The following is a 15,239-nucleotide window of genomic DNA, read 5'->3' as shown; positions in this document are numbered from 1 at the left end:
GCAAACATGAATTAAATAAGATAAGCGCACGAAATTAAATATTGTCAGGGTTAATGTTAAACAGTCAGATATACGACAACAGCCTCTTATACAAGTATGTGGTTGCGCCGTTGCGATAACCCAAATAGCCGACTTTAACTGCCCAACCTTTAATTATCTTATTACTACACTCAGTATACGATGTGCTAAGTGAAGATTCGTCTGGACAAGACACGGCTCAGACAGACTTAAAACCAGGATGATACTGGCATCGCACTCAATTTGGATCGACTTGGGAAACGCAGGCCATACGGTCCACGATCAAACGGGGCCGCTGTTAATTGCTTCACCTCCGCTTTGGCTGCTCTTCGTAGGAGGATGTTGTGCAGACACCTTTTACAGTATATGGGCCACACAGATCAGAGTGCATGAGGATTAGCTCCGACCATGCTGGGAGTTTGACTGTCATTTTAGTAGCGTGTTCTGTTTCGAAAAATCCCCCTGTTTAAAAAGGTGCCTACTCTATAATATGGAAAATAGAAAAAAAAAAATAGCATTTCAGTTTAATATATTTTGTTTCGCTTCTCAACCCAGGCCCTTTTTACAGCAGCATTCTTAAAGTTGTGCAAAAGGCATCTATTCAGCGTAAAAGTGTAAGTACATTCAATTGTTGCATTGTAACAAAACACTAAAAACTAAAAACATTCAGGATGGAAAATAAAAAACATTGCACTCCTGAGTTGGTGAATACAGTACATCTGATAGAGGTGTTGTGATGTCTTCTTTACATATGAAAAACAATAAGAACATATATAAAAGATCTCCCGTAGAGAGACATTTAAATAGATACATTTTCAACATTGTTCTGCAAAGGTTAACTAGCTAGCATCTCTCCACGGGAATGACCCTGTTAAAACCAATGAAAAAGTCTTCATTAAAAACCTGAATACAGAGGCAAAGAAAATACTATTATTTCAAATCCAATGCGTAATTGTTTGCGTATGCCATGATGGCTGATGCATTAAATAGCCATTGTAGATACACTGTGGGTCTCTACATCACTTATATATCCCAAAGGGGCTCCTGCTTACAGCAGGGCTACAGATAGCCTGCTTTGTCTTTTGCAATGTGTTCCGCATTAGACTCAGAATCTCCGACACAGACTCATAAATGCTAGCCCCCGCGGCAGAGACCCACAGCGTACCAATGGCAACCATTGCACGCAAAAGTATAACTCAGCCTTCTAGTAATGCGGATCACAGTCTTCAACGAGGCTATCGGTGATGTAGTTGACCTGGAGGAGCTCCCGGTAATACTGCTTCTCCACCTCCTTGTTGACCGTCCAGGCCACCACCTGCACCCCCCGTTTGGCCCAGTACTGGACGTAGTCTCTGTGGGGAAGAGAACAACCACACCAACGGACGGTGTTTTTGCACGGTGACCGATCTTTACATCTTGCCAAAGGACTAGAGTTGAAATTTAGCTTGCTGGCTAACACTGGCACACGAAATGCAGAAATGTTGATTTAAAAACTCTCGTTTTTTCGGTCACTCACGGCGAGACAAAGTCCTTCTGCACGAGGAACGCAGAGACGCCGCACAGCTTCCACAGGAAGTGGTGGTGCGCCCAGTCCAGGAGCACGTCCACCAGAGTCATCCACTTGTGTTTCCACGGCGACGTGAAGCGCGGCACACCGTCGCCGTAGAGACTCAGGCTCCAGGGCCTGTGGGTCAGTGCGGTGACCACGTCCGGGTCACTCTGCCTCATCTGGATGAGGGGTGGGTGGATGGGAGTATGTGAGGCGTTGTGATGCATGCTGCACGCCAACCTTTAGCTATTAGACGACCTATACACTTTCGGCGATAGAAGATATAAGTTGATGTCAAATACCAAAAATGTACTCTATATTATAATGTTCTATAACATCTAAGCATACAATGCATTAGCTACCCATTCCAACCCCCTCCACTAGTACTAGTCATCCCAACACTAGTTTCACCAACTCGTGGTCTTGAGGGCAATGCGTCTGATTGTGCAGTACCGTGTAGCTACCTGTAGAGTACACTAGCCAATTGCAACCGACAACAGGACAGGTCTAACCCCTGGTTTGCAGATCCCTTCCTACCCTGTAGATGACTTTGGGTTCGAATGAGCACACGATGCTGGTGTTGTAGAGGACGGGGTGCTTCCTGTACAGGTCTCTGAGAGCCGCCGACGCCTGAGTGGGAGAAACGACAACAACATCAGGAGATTGTAGGTCAGGGCAGAGTCGTTTGGTGTGTGTGGTCAGAGTAGTTTGTTGTGTCGCTATGTGTTTGAGTAGTTATGTCACTGTGAGTGTGTTACCCAAGGGCCAGTTGGTGGGCCAACAGCCAGGTTAGTAAGGAGAAAATCAACCTAAATCACGTTTGTCCTATGATGTGGTCTCTATGGTCTATGAAGTAGGAGAGTTAATCAAAGAATATTGACAGATATTTTATCTTCTGTGAAATAGAATACTAGAAGACTGCTGTGTGTGTGTGTGTGTGTGTGTGTGTGTGTGTGTGTGTGTGTGTGTGTGTGTGTGTGTGTGCGCGCCTACCTCATCTGGATGACCTTTGACATCAAAGTAGATTGAGAGCTTGAGTTTGATGCACTCTTCCACTGCTTCTTCAAGAGTTGGGATCCTCTCTCCAGCAAATGTATCCCTGAAAGCAAATGAAGGTACATGAATCACTAACTGTGCTTTCTCAACCGGGCAAGAGAGTGTTTTTTCTCAACAGGGCGAGAAAGCTGTGCTATCGTCAAAGCTTCCCCTGACCTGAGACGATGTTTCGCCGCTGCGTCCAATTTCGACAACTCAGAAAAACAAATTTGGCTGAGTGGTCCAGATCCGTTGGTGGTGCGGTCCACAGTTTCGTCATGCATCAGTATGGGGACCCCGTCAGATGTGAACTCCAGGTCTAGCTCAACGCCCTCTGCACCATTCTTACTAGCCTGGGGAGAGAATGCACAATACTGTTTAGGCCTTAGTACCTAACTCAAAACGGCAGAGGCCTCATTCACCATTGGTTTCCCACAGAACTTTACTGACAATGTTGTATAGCAACCCCCCAAAAATATAGGGGATGGCTCCTTCACATTGTACAGAGTATCAATCTATCCATCTAGTGAATTTAGAGAGCGAATGATCAAGACCAGGACCTTTTATAAATAGCATTGTTTACCATGTTTCACTGTCTTTCTCCCAGGTTTGTTTTACTTCCAGTTTGGTCTCACCTCTCGGATCGCAGCGATGGTGTTCTCCGGTGCATCGTGCCCGCCACCCCTGTGTGCGATGGCTGACACCCTGCCAAGACCCGTCGCACCTTTCCCAGGACTCAGCACTTGTCGTGCGCGGCTGTCTGGAACTTGGGGGAACTTGAAGATCGCCAAGAAAGAGTACATCGAGACGGCAATAACGCAGGACCACATCGGACTCCTTGTGCCCAGCAGGACCAGGACGAACACGAACGAATAGAGGGCCACTTCATCTCCTAACTGCAGCATTGTTGCACTGTGACAGAACCAATGATGTAATGTTCCTTGTTTTTGCGGCCGTTTTTGTCCCTTACCCAACGTTGGAGGTCGCTCACTCAACTGATGTTACAGGCAGGTTCCATGTTTCCATACTAACGTCACGTACTACAGCATCATCCGATAATGTCACCTTTCAATGGCGAGGCTGTGAGAAGCACTTTATCCTAATAATGCTTCGATAAATACCTTCAAAATAGCCAGAGAAACAACTATGCATTGCAAACGCTGAGTTAACATGTTGCGAAAACACAGTCATGTGACGTCCAGTTGATATTCGCACTGCGCAGGCGCAGACGTGCATATGCTTCAGGAGCCTATATATATAATATAGGCTTATATTATATATAATATACATTTGTGCAATTAGATGATGAACAATGCTCTTAGAATTGCTAAATCTCTTAAAAATATCTATGACACATTTAAAAAAAAAAAAAAAAAAAAGCATAAGCATGTATGAATGGGCGTAACTGGACATCTAAAAACATCCGGGTCAGGGAATGCTCTCCTCGGACCACTTTCCTGAGACACTGTTGTCCTGCTTCTAATAAGCTTGTCCCATATCTACAAGGCGACTCTCAAAATGGTACGTTCCTTTTCGACTCCAATTTATCTATTTCTTTACGTGCTTTTGTACTTGAAAGTTGCAACATTACGTGCAATAGGAAGGTCGTACCCTCTTTGGACTTTATTCACAGTCGGGTGATGATCACTCGACACAGACAAACACCATGCCGACTAGTTTACATACAAACTACCTCACCTTACTGGCTACCCCTGCATCCAACTGACCCTGTCCCTTCCACCACGTAGGAGAGGGTTGGCTTTGAGAACGATTGGGGTCGTTCACGGTGAAACTGTTGTAGAGTGGCATACTTATATATGACCACTAGGGGGCAGTGGTGCCATTGCTGTTGACAGTAACCTACTGCTTTCCACCCTGAGATGTCGATCGTTTTGCAGGAAAGCCAAGTTTTGGGGTTTTCAATAAATTTGTCTTATGTGCAAAGTCGGTGGCAGTCCATTTAATAGTTAGTGACAAAGATAAATTGGAATACGTAATGAACCCGCAAAAACCGGTGATTCATATTGAAATATGAATGACCAGAATCGTCATTTATATTGAAATATGATTCACCTTTCAAACAATGTTGGTCATATGTAGTGGTCGTTTTTTGTTTGGATTCAGCTGTTGAGAATTACACGGTATCGCAGTACCAAGAACATACACAGCTTCTAACTCTAATCTCCCTCTTTCTCTGAAAGCTAAGCGCAAGATTCGCCTCCCGGTTATCCTCCCACCTGCGCTGCTGTAACAGGGTACCATGCTTATTATCGACTCCCAGACATCCACTGGTCCAGCTCGGTGGCCCACAACTACTATACTCCACCAGGCAGCCAGGGCAGACCTACTCCATGCAACATGGCTTTCTACGGCCCCATCTACAAGTCACTCGGCTGGCAAACTACTCTGACCTGTCAACAGAGAGGTACAGCATGATCTACCACCTACCTCACATCAAGCTCATCCGCGCAATATCCAGGCTCAAACTGCTCCAAACGGGGATCACCCTCGCCATCCTGCCCCCTGTTTACTACTTCTACCTCAGCGGTGAGCTGTCCTACTTCCTGGCGACCTACTCCACGGGGATAGCCGTGTTGGCTGGAGTCATGCTGTACACGGCCAGTCACTTCCTGAGGAAGGTGGTGGGCATGATGTACCTGGACTCTACACAGAGCACGCTGAAGGTCTCCCACCTCACGTTCTGGGGCCGGCGTCACGACGTGTTCCTACCGGTGACGGACGTCATGACGCTGGGTGACACCGGGGACGCTTTGACTGAGACCGTGTTGAGGCTGAAGAGATACAGCACGGCAGAGACGATGTATTTCTCCCTGAGCTACGGCCGAATCGTGGACAAGCAGGCTTTTGAGAAGGTCTTTGGTCCGTTGAAATAATGCGTTGTTTGTAAAAAGAAATGGCTTAATTTATTGTTAATAAAACACTTGTTAAAGTGTCAATGAAAGTTTAAATGTTTTCTTCCGTTACAGTAATTCGTTATAGGATTTATAGAACATGCATGAAGCAAACCTTTGAGGAGTAATTAAACTGAAGCAGGATGAAATGCAATAATTGGGCAACAAATAATTCTATCACAGCCACAATACATCAGTATATTCTACGTTTACTGTACATTTCAGTCAATTTCCACAACGTAAATACATGCATTTTAAACCTTGGATTTCTGTGTTCACGACATAATAGAAAATCTTGCTTTGAAAACTTTACAAGCGTTGTCTTTTTTCTTGACCATTAATTACAATATGGGTATAATTGGCCAGATAAAGGCCTAAAGGTCACCCATCTGCATTTGGTTTACAAATGGATTGGCTATACTGTAGTGTGTCACGTTTACCACTAGATGTCAGGACACTCATTGGGGAAGTTAAATGACGTTGAACCTGACAAAATGACCAAAAATGTAATGAAACAACCCAGCATAAAAATGGTGTACCCTTTCATAAAAAATAACCCACTGCCTTGGATAAAAAAGTACCATACACATAATGAGGCACAATCATTAGGCCTAGACCATTTTGTTTCCAAAATAGAAATAAAGATGGGTCTACATTCTAACAATTAATTTTGTAGCTGACTGTGTTTATCAAGTCATCCACCTTTTTCAGATGAAGGCATATTTATGAATTAATCATCAAAGTTAAGTCCTGCCAACTATATACTTCTTCTCCATCAACTTAAACTCTTGATGTTACAGCATATTATCCCTTGTCCACTGTCAGGGCCATTATTTCTATAGCACATTTCCTACAGAGGTCATTAAATGTATTACACAAAGTGGGCCTGATATAAATAGAGTCAACACTAAATAGTAAAACCAAAAGGCGCAGAAATATAATTTCAAAGATAAAATACTTTAAAGAATTAAAGCAAGTGAAACAGAAGGTTTTATTTAAAAGGATTCAGAGTCTTGTCTAACGTCCTCTGGGTGGTTATTCCAGATCTGTGCTATGTGATGCACAGCCTCACCATGTTGAGTTGTAAGTCCACGGTCAGACCCCGGACCAGGTCTAGGGCAGCCAATAGGCCGGCCCAGACGACCCGAGTGGTTAAACTTCGAACAAGCCTGTCAGTTATACTATAGGCCCTGGTATCCATTTGACGGCTGTAAGGAACATATAATGCTGTACTTTTTGACAATATTGTTGTTTACAATACTTCTTATTTCCTACATTGTCTTATTTTGGGCCCTATACATTGTATTGTCCCCCCTGTCAAAGGGAACACCTTTTATTTTTGAGATCGCGGTGATACTCTCATCTCATCTCATTTGAGATGAGAGTATCACCGCGATCTATTGTCGCGGTGATACTGTGACACAAAAATAACAAAATAAAGTGTTTTAATGTTTTGTTAACCAAAATAAAAGCCATATCAACAACAACTACAAATTTCATAAATGCAAGAAGCTAGTATAGTATATCAGTATAAGAGTTATTTTAGAAATAGTATAACTATATAGGCCTATACGAATGTATATGCTGTGTTATCTTTATTTTAGGGGTCGAATATGTGTGGCTCCAGATAAATTGTATTTAGTGGGCGAGAGACTAACAATGTTTTTTAGGATAAGGTTGCAGACCCCTGCACTTGGGGGAAAAAGGTGAGTGCTATGATGTGATTGCATTGGCATCTTCCATAAAACTCCCTTAATGAATCCAGGGACAGAGCGTTTGAGCAGGCCCCCACATATAGCCTACCACTTAGGTCCACAAACAAAGAAACCAAGGTCATTGATATGCATTGTTTCCTCCCCCCGAAAAAACGAATGAAAACATTGAAAGCGAATCTGGCAAATCCGAGGGCCCTCTTTATGTTTTACAGGCCCCATGAGATTCCTACACCTTCGGAAAGCCCCACTTATGCTTGTTGCTGTCCTGCTCCAAAACGTCCACCCCACGGGGCGCACCTCTGTTTGTTTCTTCATCATTGTTAATCGCCGGGACGAGCTTCCTATAATCAACAATATTGAATTGACCTCCACTCCAATCCCCTCTTAAGGTAGGCCTACTACGTCCCCCCCCCACCCCTCAACCTTCAATGTAATTTCCTGTGTTTATGAACCTTTCGCTCCATTCTTCTCTGAATCACGGGCCATTAACAATACGTCGGAAACACAACTCGATTCTATTCGCGAGGTGTGTGTAATACTTACAAGTATGTCGGCCCGCGTGGATTTCCCGCTGTGGCGTACGGCCCTACCCTGGATGCCAGCGTGTTGTGTAGCACGTTTTGGCAGCCCCTATAAGGTCTAAACACGGCCGATCGCCCCCCAGGGTCGACGTGACGCCGCCGCGATCCGGCCACGGTAGCCGAGGTTCGGTCACCATGCCGCCGGTAGTTTGGTCCTGTCTGTGCATTGTTCACCTGAGCTCCAGATTGTTTTTGGCACCCTATTTAGTGTCTTTATTAGACAAAAGGGAAACCTTCCTGTCTGCAGAGCATTTCCCCTTGTTGTTGGTAATGAAACGCTGCTCGGCTTTAATAATCTATAAGTGGAGTTGAAGTTCAGCTTTGTTTCGATTCCAGATGGGGAAGTTTGTGTTTATTTGTGGACAACATTACAGTACAGGGTTTCATAGCTTGCTGTGTGTCACTTCCAATAGTTGCACCATGGAATATCATTATAAATGTCCAAGTATTCTAACATTTCAAAGAGTATGTTCATAGAGAAACATTTACCAGTATATCAATGAGTCCTATTTAATGGTTAAATATATCCGCATTCTGCTTTATTCCTGAGCTTTTGTGTGAAATGATAAGGAGATAACAATCAGTATATTTCCATGCATGCTTCACAACATTGGCTGGGCTTTGTGACACAAAACGATTTAGTCGTGACGGTTGCTCCGTGCCAACCATGTTTAAGCTTTCAATTTGTGTTTCCGTTGATCTGTGGTTAGAAGCACTGCAATTGTGATGGCCATATCAAATTTACCCAGTTGTATGATAAAGTCATTCAGGCTACTGTGTGTGCATGCGCACGTGTGCGTGTGAGTGTGCACGCGTGTATGTGTCTGCGTGAGTCTGCGTGCATGCATGCGCATGTGTCAGTATGCCTGTGAGTGTGTGTGTGTGAGTGAGTGTGTGTGTGTGTGTGTGTGTGTGTGTGTGTGTGTGTGTGTGTGTGTGTGTGTGTGTGTGTGTGTGTGTGTCAAGTGTACCTGACAGAATCTAGTGGCCCGAGTAGGCACACGCGGTGTGTTGCGCTTCCAGCCTTACTACTGATTTACTACCACCGGGAGTGAACCAGCGGCTCTGTGTAACTGGTGGCTTTGGGTCTCGCTGCCATAAATCTGTGAGTGGCTGCGGTGGCCTGCTGAGAGCGCTTAGGCCCTGGCTCACGGTAATTGTTAGACACACACTTGCTGGAAAACCACCTGGGTGTGTGTGTTTGTGAGACAGAAAGTGTGTTTTTGTGTGGGTGTGTGTGTTAATATGTTTGTGTGTATGTATATATATATACATACATGTTACTGAGTGTGTGTGTGTGCATGTGTGTGTCTGTCTGTGTGTGCATGTGACTAAGACAGAGTTTGTGTGTGTGTGTGTGTGTGTGTGTGTGTGTGTGTGTGTGTGTGTGTGTGTGTGTGTGTGTGTGTGTGTGTGTGTGTGTGTGTGTGTGTGTGTGTGTGTATATATGCATGTTACTCTGTGTGTGTGTGTGTGTGTGTCTGTGTCTGTGTGCGTGTGTGACTAAGACAGAATGTATAAGTGTGTGTGGGTATATATGTATGTGTGTGTGTGTGTGTGTGTGTGTGTGTGTGTGTGTGTGTGTGTGTGTGTGTGTGTGTGTGTGTGTGTGTGTGTGTGTGTGTGTGTGTGTGTGTGTGTGTGTCTGTGGGTGCATGTGACTAAGACAGAGTTTGTGTGTGTGTGTTTATGTGTGACTAAGACAGAATGTATAAGTGTGTGTGTGTGTGTGCATATATGTATGTGTATGTGTGACTAAGACAGAGTGTGTGTGTGTGAGGTCCTTGACTAACAATGGGGGGGAAATGTACACACAGGACAGGCTGGCGGTGCGATGACAGCAAGGAGGTATTGGCGGCTGTGCGATCGCCTCGTTAGAATGTGCAGGTGTACAACGGAGCAGGCTGGAGGAAACCAGTGACAGGTAATGCTGCAGAGAACAAGGGAACACGCCGTCATTCTTAATCCCATTTTTCCCAGTGGACCTCCACAGGGCCCAGTCATCGTGGTGATTGTGGAGCGCAAACAGGCTGTTGTTCAATCACGGCTGCGTCTTTTCAATTCCTTCACCATGACTATCCAGCTCTACCGTCACGCGGGTGCATAAATCACTCTCTGTGACCATTAAATAGTCGTTCTAACCCCCATTGGTCTCAAACCGCACACGGACGTGAGGTGCAAATAAGGCAGTGTGTGTTTATTCAGGATCATTAAATCTTTCTCGCGATACACTAGAGATGCATAACTCTTTTATACGTTCAGCAAAGGAGGGTTTTCCTGTTGAGCACAGTAACCTGTAGCATATATGCGATCTACTAAACATCGAAGCCAATACATACTACAAATGGACAAATATTGACATTTTCTGCACAGCTGGGACTATTGAGAACAATCTGATTCATAGCCATAGTAAAGAACATCCGCATACTTTATACTTAAATAGTTGAATAACGACAGAAACAGGCAAATCTAGGGATCTATTGAGGGGATATTTTGATGCTAACATTCAATCAATAAAGCTACGCAGACATTTTAGACTTATGTAGTTTTGTTCCACCACTGCTAAATATCTGAAGAAGTATTTATCTTGCTCCTCCAAGGTCAAAATCCTATTCCGGAGAGCTGGCTCCACTGAGCTCTACAACGTAGTATATTCCCTTAATCCCTCCAGCCCTCTACATCATTACCCTCGCCAAATTAAGCAATCTCTCTCCTTCCCTTCCCTTCCCCCGGGTTCCTCCAAAGCAATATGAACCATATGGTGGTAGGGGGAGATCTGGGTTCTGATTGGAGGCTTTAGTTCGGATTCGTGACCAGAACCCGTGGTCATGAATTGAGGAGTGAGGCCGAACACGAAAGATAATACCCCGCCCGTAAGCACTTGATTATGGTGTTTTGCTTTTCGTCTGAGCTTCGGGGGCGGAGGGAAACAATGCTATGAATATGACCATCTGCTTTGAACAACAGTCTTCGCTGGCAAGATACAAGAAGCAGAAATCTGGTCCGCTAATGCAATAATAATTATTTACATGCATGAATTTGATACAAAGTCGATTTTATTCCAGCAAAAGTATAAAGGTTTTCTGCTAGAGTCAAGCCCACTGTGTTTTATGTATTATATTTGATTGTTTGAAGTCCAACATAAAGGGAGGCAGATATTGTCCGAAAGACCCCCGTAGTTTAGAAAGCTTCTTATCAGACACACAACATCTTCGTGTTTCAATAAAGGCTGATTCCCTTTTCTCTGGTGACAACGCAGGCCTGTGGAGAAGGCAAAGTGCACACGAGATGGGCGTAAAACACAAAAGGCTTATGGAATGCCGTTGCTCCGCCAATGTTTCTTCCAGTAATAGTCTTTCTGGAGGCTGTATCTTCTGGGGTGCCTCAGGGTGAGCTTGGGGTAATCTTCACAATGGACAATGGATCTCCTGCATCACAACAACCATTGTGTCCAGAGGCGAAATGTATCCTGATATGATTTGCGAAGCCCGAACTAGTCTCCTTTAGACTTAAAATCATAGTTTACCCTTTCCCTTGCATGGGGGCCCTGGTGGCTAAAAACGTTTGTGGTTGTGGCTACATATAAAAAATAAAAAAACACTATTAAAAAATGTGAAATATTTTTTATTATTTTGTGGACACAAATCGATAAAGCACCCGAAAGAGGGAGGTGTATAATGTAATAAATAAGAATCCAACGTGACGTAAGAAATAATCAAACAAACGAATGAAGTAACGCTTAATTAACTACGATGAACATGAATTCATGCAAAATCCCAACGTTCATCACTGTTGTTCACGGCCGTTTTACTCCGCGCTACTTAAGTAAAGCACATCCTCGATTAATCGGTAATGGCAACGACCCCTGTGGCTGCACGTTCACAACGTGCAGCGCAGCGTGAAGCTAAACCAGACGCCACAGCGCCTAGTTCACGGCCGCGCCTCAGACTGAACCCCTGCAACACAACACTCGGCCCGGGTGCAGTCCCTCATTAAGGCTTTGTGATGCACTCGGCCCGTCACAAACTAAACAAGCCACTTATACACGGCCTGCATCGGGCCCGCCCTCGCAGCCTGTTTCTCACCGTCCAAACAGGCGGCTGAGAAGAAACAAAGTCCGTGCTATAGATTTGGATCCCCCTCGGTAGAGAGGCCTCTCTCAGCATGGGGTCCCCATTGAGCGGCAGGGGGGGGGGGGGGGGGGGGGGGGGGGTGGGGGGGGGGGGGGGGGGGTCGGCGTTTACCTCTGGGGGGGTAGAGAGAGAGAGAGAGAGAGAGAGAGAGAGGTCCCCCCCCCACTCCATACATTATGTTCCTCCTGCGCTCCCACCAGTACTCCCTTTATGGGTCAATCAGACAGGTGTCAGATGGAAGGATGCCAGCTGATTGGCTGATTCGTCGTGTTTAGTTTGGCCACGAGCGCCAAGACCGCGAGGATTCCATTCTCTAGCGGAATTTGCTTCAGGTTGTAACCCTTGCCGCTCAACAATGCCACTGTAATAAGCTGTGGGGATGGGGAGGGGGAGGGAAGGGCTTGGTCAGGGGTGGGGCAGGGGGAAAGAACCCATGCCTAGGTGCCGCAGGGTGCCGTCCGATACGATCTGTTCCGTTATGACGGCGCTGTCCCTGGAGCACATCCACCCTCCGAGTGCATACCTTTACTGCACAATAGAAAGCGAATGGGGCAGGAAGACTGCGTCTTGGCATTTATCAATGGCTGGCAGGTTAATAGCTGAATGCTGCCGACGTTGAGTGGCCCTATTGTGTATATTGCGCCGTGCATATCACAGTACACACACACACTACGGGCCATTATGGGATAAGGGCCCCACTAGACGCGGGACACACGGGCCAATTACAATGACAATGAAGATAGCATATGCCACCAATGCACATTATGTCATGGTGGCCCCTTGCTGTACTCACACAAACCACGCTCCGCAGGGAACGCCGACCTCAGACCAGATCATGGTATAGCGCCAAAATGCTGCTGCAGTTCTGCTGTATCACTTTCAAAGCGAGTCCAGCCGTGCTTACACACTTAACACAGTTAATGAGGTAGTGCTGAGAGGGTCAGCTCCAAATTATCCATGCGTCCATCCATTTCTTCAGGGGCTCAGGAGGGGTCGCTGGGGGAATGCTGGAGACTGTCCCGACATCCATGTTCCCCGGGTGTGGGAGACGGCCCCTAAATGATGTGCACGTTAATACCTCGTTAATTACGGGCTCGTCCGACGGAGGATGCTCCATCACGCTGGTTTGGGGAGCGGAAGTCTGAAGCCTGGACACACCACCTCTTCACTTCACCAGAGAGGCTACGTGTGATTAAACGTGCATCTGGGAGTCGATGTGTTAACATAAAGCAGTGCTTCCGTCTCCGTATGAGGTGCTGGATCGCTGTGCGTCGCTCCACAGCAGCAGTAGATCTCTGTAATGTGTGATGCGTATTGATCAATGGGAGATGCTGGGAGTCAGGAAGTCGCTATTACTGGAATTCTGGGTTTATTCATTTATACTGGAGATGAGTTGGAGATATGTGTCTGGACAACACTGAACACATTGCAAATTTAGGGTATTTGTAGGACACTTTTATCCAATGCGACCTCAAATAAGTACATTTGTCAGGAGAAAGGGAAACAATAGATCGCTGTCGGTACATTACACCCAATTTTGCCCCATGATGTAAACCTCAGGGTTGACTTCAGCCGTGGTGGACGTGCTGCACAACGGCTGATACTGCCACTGCCTGTATACATCCTCCAACCTAACATTCTCACATATTAGCACATGTCAACAAAGAGGGACACGGACGTGTTCAGAGCGGTGAGAGAGAGGGGGGAAGAGGGGGGAGAGAGTGAGGGAGAGAGAGAGGGGGAGAGAGAGAGAGAGAGAGAGAGAGAGAGAGAGAGAGAGAGAGAGAGAGAGAGAGAGAGAGAGAGAGAGAGAGAGAGAGAGAGAGAGAGAGAGAGAGAGAGAGAGAGAGAGAGAGAGGAAGGGTGAGACTGAGGGGGGTGGGGGGGGGGATGGACGCACTGAGCGAGCCGAGAAGAGAGTTCTTGCTTGCCACAGATTCTCATGGCTCCTCCGTGGCAGAATGCAGAGTTCCTGTGTTTGTGTGTGTTCCTGTCTCCCGCTGTCACCCCCGAGGAGCGTCGCCCCATTGTTCCCGCTGCGGAGCGACCGGGTGTCGCGGCCGGGTGTCGCGGCCGGGCCCGCTCGACCTCACTGCCCGCCGGAGGGGAGGGGGGAGGCTGAGGAGGGAGAGGAGGGGAGGGAGAGGGGGAGGAGGGGAGGGAGAGGAGAGGCCAGGAGAACCGGAGGAAGGAGGGCCCGCCAGGACGGAGCGACTGCTCCGCTTGGAAATAGAAAAGGACACCCTGACACACACACACGCACTCATATACACGTGCACATGCACACACGTGCACATACACACACACATGCACATACACACACGTGCACATACACACACATGCACATACACACACACATATACTCATGCGCACACACGCATACACATGCACACACACATACGCACGCACTCACAACGATATGCACACAATTGTGCATACACATACACATGCACATACACACACACATATATACACAAACACGTGTACACCCAGGCGCATACACACGAGCACACACACTGTAGTCACCAACACACTCAGACACACACACACACACACACACACACACACACACACACACACACACACACACACACACACACACACACACACACACACACACACACACGTTTAAGGAACATTGACTCAGCCTTAGTCACAGACTTGTCCCCCCTCCCTTTACAACACACGTCCACCTTGCATTGTGAAGAATATTTTTGGTCCAACGTCTTGTTACCAAAACAATATGGCTGTGATTGGTGGGGGGGGTGGGGGGGGGGGGTATGGAGACGGTGTGTGTCTGTGTGTGTGTGTGTTTGGTGGGGGGTGCATTTCAGTGCTTCCTCTGGTAAACACAGCTACAGGTAACAGACTCAATGTCTGGCCCACAGGGCTAGAATACCCGAGAGGGTGGGAATTCACCCGACTCTGCTCTGCACTCTCCTCTCCTCTCCTCAACCCTCTCCTCTCCCAGCCCTCTTCCCGCTCCCTCCCAGCCATGCCTCACCTCTCCTCTCCCCTACCCTCTCCTCTCCCAGCCCTCCCCCTTCTCCTTCCCAGTCTTGCCTCTCCTCTTCTCTCCTCCTCTCCCCTCCCCTCTCCTCTCCTCCCCTCCTCTCCCCTCCCCTTTTCTCTCCTCCCCTCTCCTCTCCCCTCCCCTCCTCTCCCCTCCCCTTTTCTCTCCTCCCCTCTCCTCTCCCCTCCCCTCCTCTCCCCTCCCCTTTTCTCTCCTCCCCTTGGCTCCTCTCCTCTCTCAACTTTGCCCATCTCCTCTCTTCAACTCTCCTCTCTTCTCCTCT

At 46.8% G+C, this 15,239-nt stretch overlaps 2 protein-coding genes across 4 annotated transcripts; one reads left to right on the top strand and one right to left on the bottom strand.

The window, feature by feature from the left end:
- Positions 1–21: 21 nt before the first annotated feature.
- Positions 22–3,834, bottom strand: gde1 (glycerophosphodiester phosphodiesterase 1). Of its 2 annotated transcripts, none has more exons than XM_056586829.1 (6): positions 3,238–3,834; positions 2,780–2,955; positions 2,561–2,666; positions 2,105–2,197; positions 1,535–1,746; positions 22–1,370 (listed from the first exon to the last, which is right to left on the bottom strand). In XM_056586829.1, the coding sequence occupies exons 1-6, from the start codon at positions 3,505–3,507 to the stop codon at positions 1,223–1,225; spliced, it is 1,005 nt and encodes a 334-aa protein (XP_056442804.1). In that variant the 5' UTR covers positions 3,508–3,834; the 3' UTR covers positions 22–1,222. The 2 variants fall into 2 exon arrangements, with proteins under 2 accessions (XP_056442804.1, XP_056442805.1); XM_056586830.1 differs by having other exon boundaries at positions 3,186–3,274.
- Positions 3,835–3,988: 154 nt separating this feature from the next.
- Positions 3,989–6,290, top strand: tmem186 (transmembrane protein 186). 2 transcript variants are annotated; one of them, XM_056586842.1, is made up of 3 exons: positions 3,989–4,123; positions 4,804–5,027; positions 5,148–6,290. In XM_056586842.1, exons 1-3 carry the CDS (start codon positions 4,121–4,123, stop codon positions 5,494–5,496), a joined length of 576 nt encoding a protein of 191 aa, XP_056442817.1. In that variant the 5' UTR covers positions 3,989–4,120; the 3' UTR covers positions 5,497–6,290. The 2 variants fall into 2 exon arrangements, with proteins under 2 accessions (XP_056442817.1, XP_056442818.1); XM_056586843.1 differs by having other exon boundaries at positions 3,991–4,123; positions 4,804–6,284.
- The last annotated feature ends 8,949 nt before the right edge of the window (positions 6,291–15,239 follow it).

Source organism: Gadus chalcogrammus, chromosome 3 (assembly GCF_026213295.1).
Source record: "Gadus chalcogrammus isolate NIFS_2021 chromosome 3, NIFS_Gcha_1.0, whole genome shotgun sequence".
Classification (NCBI taxonomy): domain Eukaryota; kingdom Metazoa; phylum Chordata; class Actinopteri; order Gadiformes; family Gadidae; genus Gadus; species Gadus chalcogrammus.
This window is presented reverse-complemented; position numbering and strand designations above follow the sequence as displayed.